Source organism: Scyliorhinus torazame, chromosome 13, assembly GCF_047496885.1.
Source record: "Scyliorhinus torazame isolate Kashiwa2021f chromosome 13, sScyTor2.1, whole genome shotgun sequence".
Taxonomy (NCBI): domain Eukaryota; kingdom Metazoa; phylum Chordata; class Chondrichthyes; order Carcharhiniformes; family Scyliorhinidae; genus Scyliorhinus; species Scyliorhinus torazame.
The window spans coordinates 193,657,799-193,683,969 of NC_092719.1; the positions used below are offsets into that span (position 1 = coordinate 193,657,799).

The following is a 26,171-nucleotide window of genomic DNA, read 5'->3' on the forward strand; positions in this document are numbered from 1 at the left end:
TCTCATAATATAGGACACTCTCCTGGGCTTGACAAAGTGAGGAGTAGCCTGAGGACTATGTACAACTTCACAATAGTAACATGCAAGGTACTCAGTTCATCCTTGAACACGTCAGGATACTTGTTGACAACATCCTCGGTCATCCTTGTGTGCTTGATCTCACCCCACTTCAATGGAGTCTCGCTGAGCCAGTCACACCCCAGAAAACTTGACCCCTTCCCTTGGACCACAAAGAGGCGTGCCCTTGCTTCTTGACTATTACACGCAATATAGACTTCCAATGTCTCAAGCAAAGGAATGGGTCTCCAGTGTACATCCGAAGATTAATCCCTGCCGAAGTAAGGGTTGGCGCTCGGTTAGAGTCCCATGTTGACTTGTAGATCTCTTCACTAATTAAGGAAGCGAAAGCTCCTGTGTCCACCTCCAACTCGATTTTCTTACAATCGACCACCACTGTAGTGAAAATAGGTTCTGCTTGTGCCTCACTCACATTGAATATTTTTTAAGAATTTAAATAAATTTAGAGTACCCAGTTAATTTTTTCCAATTGAGAGGCAATTTAGCTTGGCCAATCGAACTACCCTAAACATCTTTGGGTTGTGGGGGCGAAACCCATGTAAACACGGGGAGAACGTGCAAACTCCGCATGGGCAGTGACCCAGGGCCAGGATCGAGCCTGGGACCTTGGCGCCGTGAGGTAGCAGTGCTAACCACTGCACCACTGCTGCTCAACTCATTCACATTAAACATGCCATAAGCTTGCTCCCTTGCCTGCTCTGAATTGACTAAACGATGCATAGCTGATTTAGGTTTCTTGAAATTAACATTTTCTTGCGCAGCCTTCACATTGCTCTTCGCACCTCTGCATTTCTTCGCTAAATGCCCCTTCTTGTTGCAACAGTGACAAACATCATCTATAAATTTGCAATGATTTGCATAGTGTGGTCCACCACACCTAAAATACCTCACTGCTTTCATCTTTTTGCTTGCAACCTTTCTTCATTTGATGCAGTGCCCCCACCTGGGTACCAACATTAGCCTTCTGATTATCTTTAACATTATTGGCAGCCATTTCCATGCCCTGCAACATTTCCATAGCCTTCTGAAAAGACAATGTGGCTACACCCAACAACCGACGCTGAATGCTGTCCTTGTTAATGCCGCAGACCTGCCTATATGTGAGTATATCTTCTAAAACTGCTCCTAAATCACTGAAAGCTGGCATAATTTTTTCACAAAGTTAGCTACTGATTACCTGCTTTTCGAAAATGGTTATGAAATTTTAATCTTTCAACAATCACAGAGGACTTCAGGTTATGGTGATTCTGGACCAGAGCAACTAAATCTGCAGATGTAATTTCCCCTGGCATCCGTGGTGTGGCCAGATTCCTCATCAACTGACAAGTTAGGGGCAGCACAGTAGCATAATTGCTTCACAGCTCCAGAGTCCCAGGTTCGAGTCCCGGCTTGGGTTACTGCCTGTGCGGAGTCTGCATGTTCTCCCCATGTGTGCGTGGGTTTCCTCCGGGTGTTCCGATTTCCTCCCACAGTCCAAAGATGTGCAGGTTAGGTGGATTGGCCATGCTAAATTGCCCTTAGTGTCCAAAATTGCCCTTAGTGTTGGGTGGGGTTACTGGGTTATGGGGATAGGTGGAGGTGTGGGCTTGGGTAGGGTGCTCTTTCCAAGAGCCGGTGCAGACTCGATGGGCCAAATGGCCTCCTTCTGTAAATTCTATGATTCTATGATTCTTCACCCCACGCACTCAGCAGAATTGAACTCTGTTTTGCTTCCTCTTCTATTCCATTTGCTAAAAGGAAATGCTGCAACCGCTCCAAGTATTTAGCCCAGTCCTCGCTTCTCTCACTGAACCCACCAACTGCCCTGACCATAGACATTGGTGCTGCTAACTTGAAAGTCTGTTGAATAAACCCATGATGAAAACTAGATGCTCACCAAATGCAACCTCGTGTTGTCACGCTGAACATTGAAAAACTTTGGGCGCAATCTAATGGCTGTATCACGCCCGCCGCAGATCCATGTGAGCCGATTAGATTGCGAGAGCGGCGGAAAGTGTAAGCAATACAGCCTGTGCACTATGTTACGTAATATTATTTTACAAATAGGCAAATTACTATGTTTCCACTGTTTGAATTCAACTGTGATGCTACCATCGCATTATATTGGCATACTTTACAGCATTCATAGAAATATTATAACATAGAAAATAGGAGCAGAACGAGGCCATTTGGCCCTTGGAGCCTGCTCCGCCATTCATTAAAGACCATGGCTGATCATCCAGTTTTGACCTCAGCTGCTTTCTGTGGTAGAAAATTCCACAAGCTCACCACTCTCTGGGTGAAGACATTTCTCCTAATCTCAGTCCTAAATGGTTTACCCCATACCCTCAGACTGTGACTCCCAGTTCTGGACTTCCCTGCCATCAGAAACATCCTTCCTGCATCTACCATGTCTAATCATGTTAGAATTTTATAGGTCTCTATGAGATCCCCTCCCATTCTTCTAAACTCCAGCGAGTATAATCCTAACCGACTCAATCTCCCCTCATACGTCAGTCCTGTCATTCCAGGCATCAGTCTGATAAACCTTTGCTGCGCTCATAGGAACAGGAGGAGGCCATTCAGCCCCTCGAGCCTGTCCCGCCATTCAATGAGATCATGGCTGATACCTCGCTCCATATACCTCTCTTTGGCCCACATACCTTAATATCTTTGCTTAACTAAAATCTATCTATCTCAAATAAATACTGATCTAGCTTCAACAGTTGTTTGTGGGAGAGAGCTCCAAACCTCTACCACCATTTGAGTGAAGAGGTTCTTCCTAACAACCCTCCTGAACGGTTTAGCCCTAATGTTTGGAATATGCCCCCTAGCTTTGGAATTTTGAACTAGTGGAAATAGTTTATCTTTATCTACCCTGTCTTTCCCTGTTAATATCTTGAATACTTCAATCAGATCACCCCTTAACCTTCTAAATTCTAGCAAAAACAGGTCTATTTTGAGTAATCTCTCCCGTAACTGAACCCCTGTAATCCAGGTATCATTTTTGTAAACCTACGTTGCACTCCCTTCCTAAGGCACAGTGCCGAGAAATGCTCACAGAACTCCAAGTGGGATCTAACCAGGGTTTTGTATAGCTGCAGCATAACCCCCGTGCCATTATATTCCAGTCCTCTAGATATAAAAGCTAGCATTCCATTAGCCTTTTTGATTATTTTTTGGACTTGTTCCTGGCATTTTAAAGGCATATGCACCTGAACCCACAAGTCTCTTTGGACATCCACTGTACCTAACCTCTTTCCATTTAAAAAAACACTCTGTTCTATCCTTTTTGGTCCAAAATCTATAATCTCACACTTGCTTGCATTAAATTCCATCTGCCACAATTTTGCCCATTCACCTAGTCTATCAATACTTACCCCCCATAGCAAGAACTCCCTTCCTCAGATAAGGAGACCAAAACTGCTAACAATATTCCAGGTGTGGTATTGTCAAGGCCCTGTATAATTGCAACAAGACATCTCTGCTCTTGTATTCGAATCTCTCACTATGAAGGCCTCCTTCACTGCCTACTGCACCTCCATGTTTACTTTCAGCGACTGTTGTGCAAGGCCACCCAGGTCTCCTTGCACGTGTCTCTCTCTCAATCTAAGGCCATTCAGATAATAATCTGCCTTCCTGTTTTTCTTTCCCTACTAACACTGATGTATTTCAGTTCCTCCCTCTCACTGTGTTGCTCAACATTTCTGGTCCATTATTTATGTTGGATTGGATTGGATTTGTTTATTGTCACGTATACCGAGGTACAGTGAAAAGTATTTTTCTGCGAGCAGCTCAACAGATCATTAAGTACATGGGAAGAAAAGGGAATACAAGAAAATACATAATAGGGCAACACAAGATATACAATGTAACTACATAAGCACTGGCATCGGATGAAGCATACAGGGTGTAGTGTTAATGAGGTCAGTCCATAAGAGGATCATTTAGGAGTCTGGTGACAGTGGGGAAGAAGCTGTTTTTGAGTCTGTTCGTGCGTGTTCTCAGACTTCTGTATCTCCTGCCTGATGGAAGAAGTTGGAAGAGTGAGTAAGCCGGGTGGGAGGGATGTTTGATTATGCTGCCCGCTTTCCCCAGGCAGCGGGAGGTGTAGATAGAGTCAATGAATGGGAGGCAGGTTTGTGTGTTGGACTGGGCGGTGTTCACAACTCTCTGAAGTTCCTTGCGGTCCTGGGCGAGCAGTTGCCGTACCAGGCTGTGATGCAGCCCGATAGGATGCTTTCTATGGTGCATCTGTAAAAGTTGGTAAGGGTTAATGTGGACATGTTCTCCTTTGTGAAGACAAAACCAAAGTATGTATTTAATTGGTCAGCCATTTCTTTGTTTCCCATTATAAATTTCCCTGTTTCTGACTGTAAGGGGCCTAAATTTTCTTCCACATACCTATAGAAGCTTTTAGAATCAGTTATTATGTTACCCGAAAACTTATTCTCAAACTTTATTTTCCCCTTCATAATCAATCTCTTTGTCCTCCTTTTCTGAATTTTAAACTGCTCCCAATCCTCAGGCCTGCTGTATTTTTGGCCAATTGGTATGCCTCTTCCTTGGATCTAATACAATCGCTAATTTCCCTCATAAGACATGGTTTGGCCACCTTTCCTGTTTTATTTTTGCGCCAGACAGGAATAAACAATTGTTGCAGTTCACCCATATGCTCTTTGAATGTTTGTGCTTGCCTATCCGTTGTCATCCCTTTAAGTAACATTCCCCAATCCATCATAGCCCCCTCGTGCCGTACATCATTGTAGACTCTTTTATTTAGATTCTCAGGACCCTAGTCTCAGAATTAACTACATCACTCTCCATCTTGATGAAGAATTCTATCAACCCCAAGGAACCTCGCACTACTAGATTGTCAACTATTCCACTCTCATTGCACAATACCCAGTCGAGGGTGGCCTGTTCCCTAGTTGGCTCCTCAATGTATTGGTCCAGAAAACCATCCTGTACACTTTCAAGAAATTCCTCCTCTGCGGCATTGTTACTAATTCTATTTACCCAATCTTTATGCAGATTAAAGTCACCAATAATTACAGATGTTCTTTTGTCCGCTGTGTCGTCTCTAATTTCCTAGTTAAGCCATTACAAACATCACCACTAGTTTGGGGGACGATATACAACCCCCACTAATCTTTTTTGCCCCTTGTTGTTTCTTATCTCTACCCATGCAGATTCCAGATCGTCGGAGCTGATATCCTTACTCTATATTGCATGAATTAACATATTAGTTTGAATTCCCATTTACATAAAGTAAGATGTAGTTGCGAGTCAGTTTCTTTCTTTTGATAATTCAGATGAAATTGTAAATTTTGCTAAATATGTTTCTGTTGTTGGTCATTTCTATTTTTTTCTTCAGTGATTATTTTTCCTTTTTAAGTTCCTCAAGTACTTGATGGCCCCACAAGTTTTTGCTACCTTCTTTCCGGGAAAATACCTATTCCCAGGTGGTTCTATACAGTTCCGGAATTCCTTGTGTACAGAGCAATGGGTGTAATTCCTTATTTTGCCACCATGCAATATGACATAATAGGAAGTATCCGGATGGAATTCTCCAGTCGTTGAGATTCCGTTTTCTCGTTGGCAGTGCAGCCCCACTAGCGCGTTTCCCGGCAGTGTGGGGTAGTTACATTGCTGCCTCACAGCGCCAGGGACCCCGGTTCATATTCCAACCTTGGGTGACTGTGTGGTGTTTGCATGTTCTCCCCGCGTCTGAATGAGTTTCGTCCGGGTGCTTTGGTTTCCTCCCACAGTCCAAAGATGTGCAGGTTTGGTGGATTGGCCACACCAAATTGCCCTTAGTGTCCAAAAGGTTAGGTAGGGTTACAGGGATAGGGTGGGCCTAGGTAGGGTGCTCTTTCGAAGGGTCGGTGCAGACTCGATGGGCTGGATGGCCTCCTTCTGCACTGTAGGAATTTTATGATTCAATGCCGGTCTCTCATGCAATGTCAGTGGCCTCCACACTAACATTGACTGGGTCAAATAACATGAGACACAAATTCCTCTTCATTTTTTTGAATCTTGGAGAAGCTGGAATGTGATCACCAGGCCTCAGAAACAGAGGCTGGGGAGCTGTCACTCCTTCCTTCCCCCATCCTAACCCTACTCCGCTGATGAGAACCATTCCTTTTGGCCCCGAGGGCAGCAGGGTTCTGTGATTTTTCAGGGTTGCTTAGTCTCTTTCAGCTGGATTGGGAGGCAGATCAAATCCTCCCCACCCTCCTCAGTTCCTGTTGCCAGAATGGACTTTATTTCCTTCAATCATAAATTAATGATAATATTTTTGTGTTCTTGCTATTAGGAAACAATTATAATACAGTCTCAATAATGGCTCTGTATGAATTAAGATTAGATGTTTAAGAGCTGAGAACTTCTCTCTGCCAATTTTAATTGCAACTGTTAAGGTAAGTGACCTCACTCAGTAATGCACAGCTGTCTCGTTGTTAAAGAATAAAGATATTCTCAGGGTGGGTATTGTTTTGTTTTATTGAAATATTTTTAGTCCTCTCTGAAATCTTGTGACTACTCTGCTGCCCTCTCGTGGCTCCAACATTGTGACTATTTTTTCACTTACTTTGCAAGTGCCAGACAAATCAAACAGCGATCAAAAAAATAAAATAACAATCAAACAATAGCAATCAGCCCTTGACATTATAGGCGGCACAGGGTGAAAACATATTAGAATAATTGAACATGTATCTTCCAAGTTCACATGAGATAAAAATGAATGGTATCAGGAATCGAGCTGTTGTGTTTGAAATTGATGGTAAGGATGAAAGTTTACCCCAGTCACAAATGCTTTTGGGGTCAGACGAAGGTGGGTAGGAGGAGGCTTGTATGGAACATAAATACTTACATGATGGATTTGTGATGTAAAGATATATGCCGGCTGTAATATTTATTTAACTTAATACAGTATTATTTCTCAATGGTCCACTGCAGATTAAGGTCCAGTAATTTTGTACTGTGGCTCAATCTTTCAGTTCAGGACACTGCCATGCATCAGCTGAGCATGGGGAGGTGGTGGCATAGTGGTATTGTCACTGGATTAGTAATCCAGGATAATGATCTGGGGACCCGGGTTTGAATCCCATCACGGCAGGTGATGGAATTTAAACTCAATAAAGTATCTGGAATTAAAAGGCATCTAATGATGACCATGAAACCATTATCAATTGTCGTAAAAACCCATCTGGTTCACTAATGTCCTTTAGGGAAGGGAATCTGCTGTCCTTACTCCGGCCTACATGTGACTCCGGATCCACAGCAATGTGGTTGACTCTTAATACCCCCTCAAGGGCAATTAGGGATGGGCAATAAATTCTGGCACAGCCTGCGATGCCCAGGTCCCATGAAAGAATAAAAAACTTTTACATCAGCCCTAACATCTGGCATCGAAAGTAAAGAAGGTCTTCGAAAGAGCAGCATAAGACAACAATTAGTTGGACTTAATGTTAATAATTTAAACAAATCTATTGTATGTATTTCATAAAATCCAGATTGGTCAGAGATCATTATAAAATCAACAATCGTACTTTGTCTTCAGATAATAATAAGCTGTTCAAACATCACTCCCATAGTCCATGACATCAACTGAACCCACAGAGAAAACACTCTTCCAGCAATTTGCAGTAATCCTAGTTTCTCAATATAATGTGCAGTGTTTATTCAGTGGTACAAATCACTGAAATGAAACAGTGCCGATCAGCCCTTTTGAGTGCCGAATGTCTATTGGGACGTGCATGCATGTTAAACGCCATAAATACATTTTTGTTTAAATTGCATCCACTTATTGATAGCTAATTTACAATTGGAAGGTTAAAATAGTATTTTTACCTTTTACAAATCACTGAAACATTAAGATATTGTTCATAATAAAATATTTTTCTGAGACAGTGAAGGCATTTAGTTAGTTTTTATGGGAATTAAAATGATTATTGTTCTAACTTGTACTCCCAGTAGCGAGCCTTACTCACAGGAGTGCATATCAGAATTTCCAATGTAGGTTTCCAGTGAGCAAGGATCTGAGCTGGGAGAGCACCTTTGTAAATGTATTTATTCTAGAGTGGCATGAGGGTGAGGGCACCAATTGCTGAAGATGACTCTGTAAATGGGCTCTGCAAAATTTCTTGAATGCAATCCATTATTAAAAACACTGCTTACGGCTCTGGGGTCTCACTAATAGTTTCTCATTATGTACATTAATTTTCTCAACAGGCAATTAAGGATTTGTGAATGGCACCATGAAATAAAGGCAGTTTTTTTAAAAATCCAATTAAATGGCAATTTAGCATGGCCAATCCATCTACCCTGCACATCTTTGGTTTGTGGGGGTGAGACCCATGCAGACACAGGAAGAATGTGCAAACTCAACATAGACAGTGACCCGGGGCCGGGATTGTAACCGGGTCCTCGGCGCTGTGAGGCAATAGTGCTAACCACTACACCACCATGCTCAAAATATAGGCAGTTTTAAGGAAATGGATAGCACTCAGTAAGATGTACAACCACTTAGCCATTGGACCGATGAGTGATAAATGCCACATGAATTCAAAAGGTTGAAAGTGACTAGATTGATGCCAAAACTGTAAAATAATTAAACAATTAAAATGTTGTCATTGACTTCAGCAGGAAGAAAGATTGGGTGTGCCAGATGGGCAAACAGTTAACATTGTTCTGCTGCAGGGCAGCATTTCGAAGGAAATTGTTAGGGTGTACAAATAGATTGATAAGCACAAAAAGGTTTCAATGGCACTACAAAGAATGAATGAAATGGTGCCTAAAGTCTTAAGTGCTGATCTGGACATTGCACGGAAAAATAAAATGAAGAAGAGAAACCCTGCATTTACATTGCACCCTTCATGTCTCTGGATGTCCCAATGTGCTTTATAGCCAATTTAGTATTTGTAGCACAACAGGAAGTTCTGCCCAACCATGCTCATGTTGATGCTCCACAATGACCTCCTTCTATCCTTTTTTATATAAGTCCATCAATATGTCCCTTCTCCCTCATGCACGTCGCTAACTTCCCTTTAAATACTTCAATGCCATTCACACAAAGGGTTGTGAATTGGTGGAATTCGCTGCCCAATGAACCTGCTGAGGCTACCTCGTTAAATGTTTTTAAGGCAAATGTAGACAGATTTTTGAACCATAAAAGAATAAAAGGTTATGGTAAGTGGGTAAGTGGAGCTGAGTCCACAAAAAGATCAGCCATGATCTTATTGAATGGTGGAGCAGGCTCGAGGGGCCAGATGGCCTACTCCTGCTCCGTGTTCTTGTGTTATGTTCTTAGGGTTATGTTCTTATGCACCTCAACTATTCCTTGTGGTAGAGTTCTACATTCTAACCGCTTTCCAATGTAAAGAAGTTTCTCCTGAATTCAAACTGCTTTCAAAGTGTAGTCAATGTTGTAAAGCAGGAAAGGTGGCAATTTACACACAGCAAGATTCCCCCAAGCAGCAATGTGTGATAACCACCGGATAATCTGTTTTTGTAGTGGTGATTGTGCGATAAATATTGGCCAGGTTACCAGAGAGAATGGCTTGGTTTCTAAATAGTGCCACGGGTCTTTTGCTCCCACCTGATAGGTGTGGTCTCAATTTAATGCTCCATCAAAGGATAGCACCTTCAGTAGGCCAGCACACCCTCAAACAATACTGGTGTCACGATTCTGTGCTCCAGTCTCTGCAGTAGGACCCTGGGAGGCCAGAGTGCTACCAACTGAACCACAACGAGCAAAAGATGGTCAAAGGGACTAAAAAAGGTGACCGCAGGAGCTGAATTGGGTGAAGAATAATGGGAATTTGCTCTTGGTGAAGAAAGAAATGAAGGAGCATAATTCAGAATTTATAATTGCAATGAAGGTATTGGTGAGCCTGAAAAGTTATTCATCTTGAACTGGGAAATGATAACAAAGGAAGATTATTATAAATTAAGCAACTCCGGATCTAAATGCAGCTGAGTATTTCAAGCTTAAAATAGTTAACTTATGGAAAACTGCCAACTATTATGTTGAACATGGCCTGGGTTGGCATGGCTACCTAGTTGGTTGAATGTACACAAGGTTGGCATAACTACTTCGTCCATTGAATGGTATACTGGATTGGCATAACTACCTCAGATACTGAATGGGGCTCAGGTTGGCATAGCTACATGCCACTTTGAATAGCAGCTGGACTGGCATGGCTTGGCACTTGGTGCATTGAATAGTGCCTGGGTGAAATAGACCATCATCCACCACAGTGATTATGAATTCAGTTGAAACATACAACCATTTGTAACCCTGAATGTGGACTCAATTGAAGTGTTAAAAATAGAACTTGTTAATTTAACATGGGGGATGAATGATATGCACTTAGCCAGGAAGGAGATCATCTTATCCCACCCCACAAAGGGATACGGATGCATTTTGAAAACCGTCAAATTCTAATATTTTACCTCATTTTAAGTCAAGACAGCCACCAAAGGCATCACTGCCTGGTGTTGGCAGTGCCCAGAATTTCACAGCTCTGGCAGGCAAGTTGGCCACAAAGAGCTAACTGTGCCAATCATTAAATCAATGACTAGAGAGAGACAAAGGATCATTACAGAAGAGAAGCCAGATGTACGTCCCAACTGGCGTTGAATCCAGCAGCTAATGTTGCAACTGAAACTATTAATCTTTCACGATCAGTCGGGGGGGGGAGGGGGAAAGCGACACCACTTGGGAATATTTTATGACCAAAAGATTGGGATGTTTATAACCAAACTTACAGGCTACTTCCTGCGACAGACAATGGGGGGGGGGGGGGGGGGGAGCTAACGGTTGCAAATATTGAGTTATTGACAGAAGTGCAGCATCATCTGTGATTTCGTGTTCAGAGAGTTTGTTTTCTGGATGTGCCCCCCCCCCCCCCCCCGCTCTCTGGCTGGAGAGTGGAAGCTCCTCTTTCATGGCTGTGTAAAATATGAAGGGACAGTTCAGGAGCCGGTACGTGAAGCGTTACAGTGTGTCTGTGCCTTTATGAGTTGTTGCTCTGGGCTGAACAGTCTGCACAATACAGAGAACAAAACTCTCAACAACTGGCGCGCACCAGGAGACGGGGGTGACAAGTGAGCAGAGCGGAAACATCCCGGGCACCCGGGTTTGTGAGAAACAGGCGGATTTCCGAACTCCTGTCCCGCTCTGATACCACCAGAGGAAATCCCTGATTGTCCTGTTTTCTGCAGCACATTTTGAACGCGAATTTCTGTTCCGTACATTGACAGAGCTAATCCTCTCAGAAACACAACATTCTTTTCCGTTGTTTTTTTTAATCGACCGCTCACCCTAGCTTTCATTCCCATCTTCAAGTCCACTTGTATTTGAGAGGTGGGCGAGGCGCACAGCAGATGAGAGGCTCTCTCTCCACCCCCCCCCCCCCCCCCCCACCACGCTCTCTCAGTCTGGTTGTTGTTTAAATCCGGCCAGTGTGTTTGGAGACCTGGGATCCGCTCGGTGCTGAACATCTGCGACCGACGAGACCGCCGAGCGAGCAGAGAAGAGCAGCAACTATAAGTCCAAGTCTCAGCTGACGGACGCCGGAGCGATGGAAAGTGTCCCTTCCTGGCGTTTGGCGGCACTGGGGCTGTTACTGGCGGTCACTCAGTGCCCTGGCTGTGTAACAGCCCAGAGGAAGGTAAGGACCCTGCTCACTGTGGTCAGGGTGGCAGTTCTCCGATATATATATACACCTTCTCTACCACACTGCTTCGGGTTAGAACTCTGTGTACTTTTTCTTATTCTGTGGGAGGGTGCAGTCCACTTTCCAGTCCAGTGTTCTTTCCATGTCCACCCCACTGCCTTCCCCGCCCAACCCCTCAGTGATACATTTCTCTTCTTGGTGGAAGTGGGGTAAACCATTCTTTTCATTAATTCTGCTGAGCAACCCCCCAGCCTCCCTATCCTCCGCCTTTCAAAGGAGGGGATACAGACATGCTGGGGGTTGTGATTCAGAGATATCAGATTGTCCTGGTATGGTTGGAGGGCAGCAAGCCTTTACCGCCGGGCTGCTTTGCTCTAGATCTTTGCGACTGAGGGACGGGGAGGGGCAACAAATCAAAGATTGTACTCCTGAGGTAAAACATGGACACCTACAGTTGGTCATTTCTTTTTGCTTCTAGCACCAATATGTGTGTTTTAGCAAGTTGCTTTATTGTGCATTCGCGTTGAATAGAATTGGCTTTTAGCCAAGTTCATAATCAAAAGGGGGAGGGTGGTAGGAACTGGGTGGGGTGATATATGGTGCAGTGACCATGGGTGTGAGGAGGATTTCAATTCTGATGTTTACAAATATTGGTTTACCAACATTTTAGTAACCGATGCCTCTGTAACATAAAATACAAAAATCTTAAATCTAGACTTTTCATGGGATTAATTCTGTCTGTGCATTATTTTTAGCATTAGATTAGAGCAGGGCTTTAGAATCGTAGAGTTTACAGTGCAGAAGGAGGCCATTAGGCCCATCGAGCCTGCACCAGCCCTCGGAAAGAGCACCCGACTTAAGTCCATGCCTCCACCCTATCCCCATAACCCAGTAATCCCACCTAACCTTTTGGACACTAAGAGACAATTTAGTATGGCCAATCTACTGAACCTGCAAACTTTGGACTGTGGGAGGAAACCGGAGCACCCGGAGGAAACCCACGCAGACACGGGGAGAAAGTGCAAACTTCACACAGTCATCCGGGACCTGAATTGAACCCGGGTCCCTGGCGCTGTGAGACAATGTGCCACCATGCAGTTCTTACATTCCTACCAGTGCCATACTATCAAACTGCTTAAATAATGCATACAGGAGGTGATGGAAATGTGTTCAGCATCTTGCTAAACGTGACACATGGTGGAAATGAAACCCACAATTGTTTAGTTTGTATTTTAGACATTTCTGACAGCCCATTCAAAATATAGGCTGGTCATTCTAAACTGGTTGGGTTATAATCCTTATAATAATGTTTTGCATTCATCCAACTCCCCCTCCCCAACCACATTCCCAAATTTCTATTGGGTTTCCCTTCTCTCCGAAAGATGCCGTCTCAATATCTGCTACTTTTATTTCTGAATGGTAATGGAGATCCCGTGTGCTCTACTTTATTTAATTTCTAAAATCCTAAGGCAAGTGAACACTAAAATATGTACCACAGGTATCAATATGATTTTCATGGTCTCTTTTGAGTGACACTTTCTACCAGTGATGTTACCATCGATATTATAAACCAGAGGTTTGATCCAATGCTTTGGCTGACTGAAGTATAGGTGTTTGGGATAATCATAAAATCATAGAATCTCTACAGTGTAGAAGGAGGCCATTCGGCCCATCGTGTCTGCACGACCCTTGGAAAAAGTACCCTACCTAGGCCCACGTCCCAACCTTATTCCCATAACCGGGTAACCCCACCTAACCTGTTGGACACTAAGGGGCAATTTAGAATGACCAATCTACTTAACCTGTCCAGAATCACAGAAAAATACAATGCAGATAAGGCCCTTTGGCCCATCAAGTCTGCACTGCCACATGAAAGATACCTGATCTACCAATCCTAATCCCATTTGCCAGCATTTGTCCCATAGCCTTGAATGTTAAGGCGTGCCGAGTGCTCATCCAGGTATTCTTTAAAGGATAGGAGGCAACCCGCCTCTACCACCCTCCCAGGCAATGCGTTCCAGACCGTCACCACCCTCTGGGTAAAAACCTTTTTTCTCGAATCCCCCCTGAACCTTCCGCCCCTCACCTTGAACTTGTGTCCCCTCATAACCGACCCTTCAACTAAGGGAAACAGCTGTTCCCTATCCACCCTGTCCATGTCCCTCATAATGTTGTACACCTTGATCAGGTCACCCCTCAGTCTCCTCTGCTCCAGCAAAGACAACCCAAACGCATTCAACCTCTCTTCATAACTTAAATGCAACATCCCAGGCAACATCCTGGTGAATCGCCTCTGCACCCGCTCCAGTGCAATCACATCCTTCCTACAATGTGGTGACCAAAACTGCAGATAGTACTCCAACAGTGGCCTCACCAATGTTCTATAGAACTCTAACATGACTTCCTTGCTTTTGTAATCTATGCCTCTATTGATAAAGGCAAGTATACCACATCTTTGGACTGTGGGACTGTGAGAGGAAACTAGAGCACCAGAGGAAACCCACGCAGACACAGGGAGAAAGTGCAACTCCACACAGACAGTCACCCAAGGCTGGAATTGAACCCGCCTCTCTGGCGCTGTGAGGCAGCAGTGCTAACCACTGTGCCACCAAAATGTAATCCAATTGAGACCATTTTGAGTTCACAAGTACTTATCACTTAAAATACAACACATTTCGTTGATAAATTAAAATAGGTATGGAATCATCGTTGAGAGTGTGATTTTAACTCTGTGATTTTGAGAGTGTGATTTTGCCATCTCTGGTTCAGACTCTGGTGCATTCCTCTTCTACACAATGCATCCAATTTTCATCGCCATGGCGTTGAATGGAAATGACAATTAAGTGAACTCTGTAACGGGGAGGCAATCCAGTCTGCTAGTTTACAGCCCAAGAGGTGAAACTGAAAATTGCCCTAAACTGTCTGATGGAAACATTTTCATCCCTTTTCTCCTCCTGTTTATAAACAATCATAGAAACATCAAAGATGCGATGAGCAGATAAATCTGACGACAACCACAGCCTGTACCTCCTGCGTGATAAGCCAGAACCTCTTGTGTCCTCGAGGCTTCGAAAGGAGCAGTCAGCAAAACATCAGAGACTGCAGGTAGTTTTCATAAAAATCAACAGCTCAAGTCTTAATGAACCATTTAGCTCTAAATGCCTGTGGAAGATTTATTACAGAAAGGTATCCCATGGTCATAGCAATTCTGTTATATTGATATATACAATATGCTCACTGTACATGATAGCCTAATTTAGCAAGACTGTGCTGGTAATCCAGAGCCAGATATGTGGTGTGGATAAATTAGAAAGTAGGATGTGTGAGGTTTGCAAGCTGTGTTTTGGGATGGGTAATTTTGAAGCCAAGAGGAAGCTGAACTGCTGAAAAACATGTGGATAATTTTTAATGCGTTTTTACTTGAATCATGTCCCTTGTAAAATTTCTCATTTGAAGCGCTGCATCATCTTGGATCTTGCCATAGAAAATCCTGTAATCCAGTAATCCTGGGATCTATTATGTTTCTCGAAGGGAGATGCGTAATTGTGACGGGTGTTATTTCATTTGCATTTTCCTTTAGATTGGGATGCAATTTGTTCAAGTCTTTGTGCTCTATTTTTAGGATTTATTTATTTGTAATTATTTTCCTTTACTATCCCTGATTGCTGTTACAACTTAAATGATTGTAATTGGTGACGACGGGTATTCCTTAGCATACCTGATAGAACTGTTGTGCTTAGATACAGCGGTATCCAGGATGTGCTAACAAATGTAGGTGAAACACTTGAGAGAAACTTCCTACACACCTGTCGGTAGGCTGAAACCTGTGGCTTCAGACACCTTTTGCACTTCCCTGGACATAGCAAAGAAGAGCTGTCTTTGTCACTTGTGATTCACACAAAAGATGACCACAAATGTCTGGCATCAGCTACAGGGCGTTGAAATGCACCAAGAAGGAAGCCTGACATCATTACACTGTCATGGGATATTCCCAGATGTGGGAATGGCAGCAGCTTGGTCATCTGCCATCCAGAGGCAGGTGGCAAATTAATTAGACTACTGACTACCATTTTCTTTTACCAGTGTGATGCACGATCAATGACCACTAAAGCGAGGTTGCAGTCCAACTGAAGGGTTTACTAAGCTAGATGTTTCCCCCAGCAGCTCAGGTACAGAAAGAAGGCTGCTGGGGCGGCACGGGCTCTTATACCCCACCTAGCAGGGCGGAGCTACCATACATCTTAACCAATAGAAAGCATACAGTTTCCACCAATGGTGCTCCAGCATACCAGGTACCGTAATACCTCTACTATCACATTCACCCCTGTTAAAAAAGAGTCCGGCGGGGGTGGTGGCCTGATACTACAAACATGGCAACGTGGTAGAATTAGTTATGGAGGTACCGTAATACCTCCGTACAGCGTTTTGTAACTATTTACAATTCTAATAACTATTTACAATTGATGATTTAAATTTACAGTTTACAATTTAAAATGAAGCAATCAGTCGATCGGGGACCCTGGTCGTCCTCTGTGATCGTCGGAGCATCGGTGGTGACTCCGGTGGAGGCTTGGGTGCCTGTGACTCCGGGAGTGTGGCTTTGATCTCCATGGCAGCTTCGACACCCCTAGACGGTGCTGGTGGGGAAAACGGTTGACCTGGGAAGGGAGCGCCTGCGGGGTGCGTCGGTGGGTGGGGGGGCCAAGATGGGGCCGGCGGAAGGACCGATCCCCCTGTAAGGTGCCCTGGTGGAGGGGAGGGTGGGACTGGTGGCTGGGATGTGCGTGGGGCTCCGGCGGGCGCCCGGTCTCGCAGGGAGACCGTATCTTGTCGGCCGTCGGGGTATGCCACGTAGGCGTACTGGGGGTTAGCGTGGAGAAGATGGACCCTCTCGACCAACGGGTCCGACTTGTGCGCCCGCACGTGTTTTTGGAGCAGGATGGGTCCGGGTGCTGCCAGCCAGGTCGGGAGCGAGGTCCGAGAGGAGGACTTCCTGGGGAAGACAAGGGGACGTTCGTGAGGTGTCTGGTTGGTGGTGGTACAAAGCAGTGACCGGATGGAGTGGAGGGCATCCGGGAGGACTTCCTGCCAGCGGGACACTGAGAGATTCCTGGACCGTAGGGCCAGTAGGACGGTCTTCCAGACCGTTCCGTTCTCCCTCTCTACCTGTTGCGGTCATGTCGGGGCAGGGGATGGCGAATGGGAACCGGGAGTACTCGTCAATCACGTTCAGGAAGCACGTGTTGCGGTCGGCGGAGGGGAGGGGGCCTTTGAAGTCCATGCTGAGGCGTTCAAAGGGACGGGAAGCCTTTAACAGATGCGCTTTCTCTGGCCGGTAGAAGGGCGGTTTGCACTCCGCGCAGATTTAGCAGTCCCTGGTGGCTGTCCTGACCTCCTCGATGGAGTAGGGCAGGTTGCGGGTCTTGATAAAATGGAAAAAGCGAGTGACCCCCGGGTGGCAAAGGTCCTCGTGGAGGGCTCGGAGGCGGTCCACTTGTGCGGTGGCACATGCGCCGCGGGACAGGGCGTCAGGAGGCTCGTTTAGCTTCCCTGGACGATACAAGATCTCGTAGTTGTAGGTGGAGAGTTTGATCCCCCACCGCAAGATCTTATCGTTTTTTATCTTGCCCCGCTGTGCATTATCGAACATGAAAGCAACCGACCGTTGGTCAGTAAGGAGAGTGAATCTCCTGCCGGCCAGGTAATGCCTGCAATGTCGCACAGCTTGTACTATGGCCTGGGCCTCCTTTTCGACTGAGGAGTGGCAAATTTCAGAAGCATGGAGGGTATGTGAGAAGAAGGCCATGGGCCTGCCCGCTTGGTTGAGGGTGACTGCCAGAGCTACGTCAGACACGTCGCTCTCGACCTGGAAGGGGAGGGTCTCGTGGATGGTGTGCATCGTGGCCTTTGCAATGTCTGCTTTGATGCAGCTGGAGGCCTGGCGGGCCTCTATCGACAGGGGAAAAGCTGTGGATTGGATCAGGGGACGGGCCTTGTTCGCATAGTTGGGGACCCACTGGGCGTAGTAACTGAAAAACCCTAGGCAGCTCTTCAGGGCCTTGGAGAAGTGAAGGAGGGGGAACTCCATAAGGGGGCGCATGCATTCAGGGTCGGGGCCTATAACTGCATTTCGCACTACGTAGCCGAGGATGGCAAGGCGGTCGGTGCTAAACACACATTTATCCTTGTTGTATGTAAGGTTAAGGATTTTTGCGGTCTGGAGGAATTTTCGGAGGTTGGTGTCGTGGTCCTGCTGGTCGTGGCCGCAGATGGTGATATTATTGAGATACGGGAATGTTGCCCGTAGACCGTACCGGTCAACCATTTGGTCCATCTCGCGCTGGAAGCTTGAGACCCCGTTGGTGACACCGAAGGGAACCCTTAAGAAGTGGTAGAGCCACCCATCTGCCTCGAAGGCAGTGTATTTGCGTCACTAGTGCGGATGGGGAGCTGTTGGTAGGCGGACTTAAGATCCACCGTGGAGAAGACCATGTAATGCGTGATCCTGTTTACCAGGTCGGATATGTGGGGGAGAGGGTACGCGTCGAGCTGTGTAAACCTGTTGATGGTCTGATTGTAGTCGATGACCATCCTATGCTTCTCCCCGGTCTTTACCACCACTACTTGAGCTCTCCAGGGACTGTTGCTGGCTTCAGTGACTCCTTCTCTCAGTAGCCTTTGGACCTCTGACCTAATAAAGATCCGGTCCTGGGCACTGTATTGTCTGCTCCTGGTGGCGACGGGTTTGGATTCCGGGGTGAGCTTCGCAAACAGGGAAGTGAGGGGGGTATAGGGCCGCCAGATTTGAAGGTTAGATTTTGGAGGTTACACTGGAAGTCGAAACCTAGGAGTGTGGCCGCGCAGAGGTGGGGAAGGACGTAGAGATGGAAATTTTTGAACTCCCTTCCCTGGACTGTGAGGTTTGCTACACAAACCCCTTTATCTCCACTGAGTGGGAACAGGAGGCCAGGGAGATTTTTTGATTAACGGGGTGGACGAGGAGAGAACAGCGCCTTACCGTGTCGGGGTGTATGAAGCTTTCCGTGCTCCCAGATTCGATTAGGCAGGACGTCTCGTGCCCGTTGATAAATACAGTTGTTGTAGCAGTTGAGAGTGTTCGAGGCCAGGACTGACCCAGAGTCACCGAGGCTAATCGCAGCAGTCGAGTGTTCTCTTCGGGCAGTGTGTGGTCAGCCGAGCTGGGGTCCTGGGGGTTCATCCAAGATGGCGACTCCGATTGGTCGCACATGGCTGGGGGTACACAAAATGGCGACGGCCATCCCTCTAACGTGGCGTCGCCGGGACAAGATGGCGACCGAGGGCCGCACGTGGCCCTGGAGTAGGAAGGTGGCGGCGACCGCTGGTCGCTCGGGAACTGTGGAGAGGTTTGTGGTGGCGGTCCGCATTCACTGCCGGAGACCGCGGCAACCGCACGGGCCTTTTTACCGCAACCCTTGCAGGTGGATGCGCGGGCTGGGCAGCGCTGGCGGGGGTGCTTGGCCTACCCGCAAAAGTAGCAGCGGGGCCCCCCGGGGTTGCCAGGCCGCCTTGCAGCACCGGCTTGTGGGGGAATGGGGGATGTCTTGGGGTCGGCTGCGGAGGGGTTCCACACTGCCCAGGGGGCTGCCGCGCAGTTGGGAACATACGCGCGGGCGTTTCTGGAGGCCACATCCAGGGAGCCTGCACGAGCCCATGCCTCCTTGAGACCTAGAGTGTCTTTTTCTAGCAGTCGCTGGTGGATTTGTGAGGATAGCATACCTGCTACGAAAGCTTCCCAGACCAAGAGTTCAGTGTGTTCTCTCGCCGAAACTTGCGGGCAGCTGCAATTTCTCACCAACACCAGGAGTGCACGGTAGAATTCTTCCAGTGATCCCCCAGGGGTTTGTCGCCTCATTGCTAGCAGGTGCCGGGTGTAGACCTGGTTTACCGGGCGAATATAATATACTTTTAGCAGCTCTATTGCTGCGTCAAAGTCTTCCGCTTCCTCAATGAGGGTGTAAATCTCCGGGCTCACCCTTGAGTGCAGGACTTGCATTTTCTGTTCTCCCGTGGGTGTGTTTTCGGCCGTCCCGATATACCCTTTAAAGCACGCCAGCCAGTGCTTGAAGATTACCGCTGAGTTCGCTGCGTGGGGGCTGAGTTGCAGACACTCCAGCTTGATTCGGAGCTCCATCCTTTTTAAAAAAAACTAGCTTATAAAATTGATGCACGATCAATGACCACTAAAGCGAGGTTGTAGTCCAACTGAAGGCTTTAATAAGCTAGATGTTTCTCCCAGCAGCTCAGGTACAGAATGAAGGCTGCTGGGGCGTCACGGGCTCTTATACCCTGCCTAGCAGGGCGGAGCTACCATACATCTTAACCAATAGAAAGCATACAGTTTCCACCAATGGTGCTCCAGCATACCAGGTACCGTAAAACCTCTACTACCACACAGTGTCAGAATGATTGCCCCCTCCCCCCCCCATGTGGAGAATCCCGAGCTGCATTGTGGCAAACGATCAGCAGCCACTCGGGTAGTCTTGGTTTTCTTAAAATGGTGGTGCCCTCTGATTTGATTGGAGACAAGGAGAGCCAGTGTGCCAACCTTAATTGGACAGAAGGCCATTTCCCACCACTAAAATAGCCATTATGGCCCACCGGTCCTGGGCACACATTATGTCCTGGCACTGGGACTTCATTCTTGTTGGTAAAATTCCTGCCCAAATGACAAATGTTATATTTGCAAAGAGCAATACCTTCATGACTTTCTTCGTGGAAATAAGGTATTAACTTTCATCAGGTGGTAGGGACCCTCACATGCAAAGCTTCATGAACGGTACCCTTGTGAAAAATCAGGGCTCTGGGGATCAACCCAATGATTTAATGAAAGTCAAAGGGCGGGATTCTCCATTGGCTGATGCAGAAATCGGGAAACGTTATTGGGTGGAGAATAAGTTCCGACGCCAAAATCGCTGCAGGCACTGATTTGACGCCAATCGCAATTCTCCGTCACATCGACAGCGGATTTATTAGGGCAGCACGGTAGCACAAGTGTATAGCACTGTGGCTTCACAGCGCCAGGGTCCCAGGTTCGATTCCCGGCTTGGGTCACTGTCTGTGCGGAGTCTGCATGTTCTCCCCGTGTGTGCGTGGGTTTCCTCCGGGCGCTCCGGTTTCCTCCCACAGTCCAAAGACGTGCCGGTTAGGTGGATTGGCCGTGATAAATTGCCCTTAGTGGTTAGGAGGGGTTATTGGGTTAGGGGGATAGGGTGGAAATGAGGGCTTAAGTGGGTTGGTGCAGACTCGATGGGCCGAATGGCCTCCTTCTGCACTGTATGTTCTATGTCTATGTCTATATTGCAGTCCGGAACGCACGTACAGTAAACACCTTTTGCATATTTTTAGCAGGCCTGACCCAGTATTCTCGGGGGCTCCGTGATTCTCTGCCTCCGATGAGCCGAGTTCCTGATGATGCTGTTCACTTGTGCTTTTAAAAATTGTGAAACCGACGTCGTGGTTGCTGAGAGAGATAGAGGGGGGCACGGAAAGTGTCCAGAACATCGTCATAGTTTGCCGACAGTTGTGTCGCTGACCGGGGGGGCTTCTGCCAGGGCTGTGGGGAGTAGCGGGGAGTGGCCAGGAGGTGGGCTGCAGGGTTGGTGTGGACAGGCACAGAACACCATTGCCACAGCTGGAAAGGCAGCCATGCAGCTGCGCATGCTGCTGATAGCCCACTGTGAACGTAGGGCCACGGGTCGTATAGGAGTTCCCCCAGGACACCCCTCTAGCTGCCCTCAAGCCCTAGCCGACCCATCAGCTGTATGGGTGCACTCCAGCACAACCAGAGCCATCTTGTTGGCTGTGTGTGTGGGGGGTGTAATGTGTATATGCGGCTGCAGCTTGACAGCCTCCAGAGTGTCAATCACAGAGCCGGCGAAACCCACACCGTTTTTCATTGGAATCAATTGTGTTCCATGTGCTAGCCCCTCCACGGTCGCTGAATCGGTCCAGGTTCGGCAACAGTTCTGCTGTCGTGAAAGTCCACAAATCCTGCCCTGGCATCAGCACTTAGTCTCAGGAATGGAGAATCCAGCCCAAAGGGTTTTCACACAGTTAAAATTCATTCCGTAGATAACAGACCACAGAAACATTAAGCACACCAGTAGCTCTTATCCAAGAAGCAACTATAATGCCATCACTATGGATCACTCACAGTGCTTGCATGATGTGAAAGAGATGAATCATTGGGTTGATGGCAACACATTCCAATGAAAAATTCCCTAACAGAAGAGGAAAATCTCATACAGGAAACCTGGGCAGCTGTACGATCTTCTCCCGCAAGAAAATTATATGGTGTGATGTCCAAGTGACAGTGAATTGCAACTGATATAATTTCACTGTAAATCCAACTGCCTTTATGAGCAAAAAGATTGCAAGCTATTTAGCAGCACGGTAGCCTTGTGGATAGCACAATTGCTTCACAGCTCCAGGGTCCCAGGTTCGATTCCAGCTTGGGTCACTGTCTGTGCGGAGTCTGCACGTCCTCCCCGTGTGTGCGTGAGTTTCCTCCGGGTGCTCCGGTTTCCTCCCACAGTCCAAAGATGTGCACGTTAGGTGGATTGGCCATGATAAATTGCCCTTAGTGTCCAAAATTGCCCTTAGTGTTGGGTGGGGTTACTGGGTTATGGGGATAGGGTGGCGGTGTTGACCTTGGGTAGGGTGCTCTTTCCAAGAGCCAGTGCAGACTCGATGGGCCGAATGGCCTCCTTCTGCACTGTAAATTCTATGATATGGTTACCCCTGGGCAGACATTCTAGGTTCACTGCAGGTCAATTGGATTTGAATTGACTCTGACCAATTTACACCCAACAGGATTTCATTTCTCAGTGGTCTTGCAAAGTATCAATGAAGGTTCTTAGCCTTCTGTAACACCATAGCTGCCCTCAGGGCTGATATTTCTGCAGCCGATGATTGATTTGTGGAGCAAGTGATCACTCTCGGATTGGTCCACTTCTAACTGAACTTAGTCCAAAATACATAGCCTGTTTTCCCCACATGACTCTTCTGCACACAGTCATTTAACCACGGGATGTCCGGTGCACCTGCCTTTTGCTTCTTTTAAGGTTCAAATATCTTGCAAGTGTTTGTGCTACCGCCTCCCAGTCATGTCTTGTTGCCTGTACCAATGATTGTTTGAGAAAACACAACTGCAGCCATTCTGTAGAAAGGACAGTTCTGGAAATCTCACATGTTCAGAGCATTGTCAGCACAACTCTGTCGCTTCTTTGTAATAAATTTATGCAAATATTAAGCAGATCATTTACAGGTGCAACTTTGGCACAATGATAAAGGCAATAACTATGGGCGTGATTCTTCAGAAAGATTTCTTTTTTAAAAAAAATTTAGAGTACCCAATTCATTTTTTCCAATTACAGGACAGTTTAGAGTGGCCAATCGACCTACCCTGCACATCTTTGGCTTGTGGGGGTGAAACCCACGCAAACACGGGGAGAATGTGCAAACTCCACAGTGACCCAGAGCCAGGATCGAACCTGGGACTTCGGCATCATGATGCAGCAATGCTACCCAGTGTGCCACAGTGCTGCCCCTCCGGAAAGATTTCTAAGTGTGGCAGCGAGCGGGAACTGCTGGGAGCTTCCCAACCCTCGGCCCAGCGAGTTTGGCAATGCTGTTCAACGTTAATTGGCCAACTTAGCGAGGCAAAGCTTCTCGCCGCAAATGAAGGCTCGCCAGCCTCCCGATAACAAGGTTGTGCAGCACTTAAGCAGCACTTGCTCAGCCAACCCCAGCCAGTTCACAACAATGTGCCAGGAGACCGGCCCCAAGATTCAGGGATGCTGATCTGGGGAGGCTCCTAGGTGCAATGGAGGCCAGGAGGGATGTCCTGTTCCCCTGAGGATGCTGGAGGGTCAGCCATAGGGCAGCCAGTGCTGCCTGGGATGAGGTGGCAACGGCTGTGAGTGCCGATAGTCTGATCAGGAGGACTGGCCTCCAGTGCCGGAAAAAGGTCAACGACCTACACCGAGCGAGTAGACACCAATCCCCCATCCCCCTGAGACCTTTCCGCCCCTTCGCGAGCATCCACCCCCAACTCTCTATGCGACCCCGAACCACACTTCACCCACACCCACCCCCACCACTGTAAACCACGCGTGAGGCTAACAATAGCCTCTCTGTGTCTCCTCTGTGGATTGGATATGCTAAATTGCCCCCTAGTATCCAAAAGGTTAGGTGGAGTTACTGGGATAGGGTGGGCTTAAGTAGGGTGCTCTTTCCAAGGGCCGGTGCCGACTCCGTGGGCCGAATGGCCTCCTTCTTTACTGTAAATTCTATGATTCTATGACTCTCCAGCGTCCCATGAGAACATCTTGAGGAGAGCTCCAAGGATGCCACCATAATAGGTGCGTCACAGCTCTTAGCCCCACCCTCCACCAGCGCAGATACACACACCTTGGTGGGAAATGTTAGTGGTCAGGCTACTGGGGCACAATCTGTGAGCACCACACTGCTGCTGATGTGCACCAGGTGGAGACAGGAACCCCCAGGTGAGACAGCAGTCAGAGGTCTCTTGGATCCCAGGATCCAGCTGGATCCCAGCCTGATGCTGAGTCTGAGAAGAGGACATCCCGGAGCTGATGGAGTGCGGCCATGTCATTCAGAGGGGGATGTCAGCACCACTCCAGCAGGTCCATAGCGACTTGGAGGGGTTCCAGAGGCTACAGGCGCAGGAGATGTCGGCAATAATGCATGGCACCGAGGCAAACGCTGCTAGGGTGGCGACCCAGTGGAGAGCCTGGGGCACGACGTCGGCACCATTAGTGGAGGTGTCTAAAGCGTCGCGCTGTCGGTGACGGCCATGGTCGAGGGTCTCAGTAGGATGTCCGACTCGTTGGGGGATGTGACCCACTACCAGTCTGACATTGATGACATTCTGCGGGACATATCCCACTCTCAGATGGGAATGGTCTAGGCGCTGCGGAGCTTGTCTCAGTCGCAGGTGGGCATTGCCGAGGCACTGCAGAGCATGACCCAATCACTGAGGAGCATCGCTGAGGGTGTCGACACAATGGTGTGCGACATTGGGAACCACCAGGGCTGGCAGAGCCAGATGATGCAGAGGCAGCCGGGGCTCGAACCAGCTGCCACTCAGTCCCAAGGCAAATCCCAGGGCCCTATGGGCACCGAACAGGAAGGAGCACTCGGCGCTAAGCCGGACCGCTCCATGGAATGGCGACGGTGGCCACCAGCTCCCCTGAGTTCCAGCTATTTAATGGGTTAAAATCCTGGAAATTGTGTCTATGGTCGTGACAGCCTAAGCACAAGGACCCCATGAATTCAAGGTGCAGGATCCCCACCAGCTGCTCACAGAAACTAGGAAGGACAACATTTGTAACCTGTGTGAGAATTTGAGGACAGGACACCAAGTTGAGTTCTGTAGAGAAGAGGACAATGGGGAAGGATATCAGAGCAGATCATTTTCAGGTCCAAGTAGTAGAAGATAAGGTCACATTATCTCGTAGTCTCGATAGATAAATGTATGGGGGATTTCCATTTGTTCTGGCACCATGCGAAAGAATGACGTGACTCTCATTGTTAAAACTTTTCAGTATTTTAATTATTGCATTAAAACCGTAAAGAGATCATTTAAAATCAAATCTGATTTCAGATACATTTTTTTCTCTGAAACTTTAGAGTCAAAGTGTAGAACGTTTGAAGGCATACTGTGAAGGTCTTCCTGTTAAGCAAAATGTGGTTAAATATATTTAATGTTCTCTCTGCAGTATTTTAATGATTTTATGTTTTATTATATATTGAAATTTTAAGTTTTACTGTGGACCTGGGTGGAGAACAGCTGATTCGACAAGTTGGTTGCAGTCTTAAATGCACGAAAATGGCCACAGTATCCAAATGTTGTAACGGATTCTGGAGCCAGGACTGCCTCGGTGAGTAATGAGTGTTTGACTCTGTAAGCAATAGAGACTAATCTATATAGTGCTTTTGGTTATGCAATAATTTTTCATTTGCATGAACCACAGAGATAAATTTCATCAAGTGTGGAGAATTGTCTCTTGTTTCACTTGGAAATGTGCACTGATAAGGATTGTTCTTTGACAATATTTGTGGTTTTTTTTCTGCAGACATGAGGAAAAAAAATCTTAGATATGAGTATTATAGGTGAAATGTTCCAATTTATTTTTGAGCTACACTGCAAGTTTAACTTTCCTGAATTATTTCATATCATGAATTTGAATTTAGAAATGAGTCGATAACTAATTGTGTCTAACCAGTTTCATGATCGAGCTACAGATCTGTATCCTATACATTGTTACCAGTGTAGCAATCCTGAAGCCTGGACTAATGATCAGGATGATCCAGATACATGGGTTCAAATTCCACCACAGCAGTTCAGTTAATTAATTTAATTCA

The 26,171-nt window shown here is 46.9% G+C and overlaps 1 protein-coding gene across 1 annotated transcript in view; it reads left to right on the top strand.

Annotated features, from left to right (window-relative positions):
• The first annotated feature begins 11,066 nt into the window (after nucleotides 1–11,066).
• Nucleotides 11,067–26,171, top strand: part of stab1 (stabilin 1) — a 416,947-nt gene continuing 401,842 nt past the window's right edge. Inside the window, exons 1-3 of the mRNA XM_072472659.1 lie at nucleotides 11,067–11,735; nucleotides 14,716–14,846; nucleotides 25,569–25,687. Coding sequence (XP_072328760.1) covers nucleotides 11,646–11,735; nucleotides 14,716–14,846; nucleotides 25,569–25,687 — 340 coding nt within the window. The 5' untranslated portion in view covers nucleotides 11,067–11,645. The remainder of the gene's footprint in view (nucleotides 11,736–14,715; nucleotides 14,847–25,568; nucleotides 25,688–26,171) is intronic.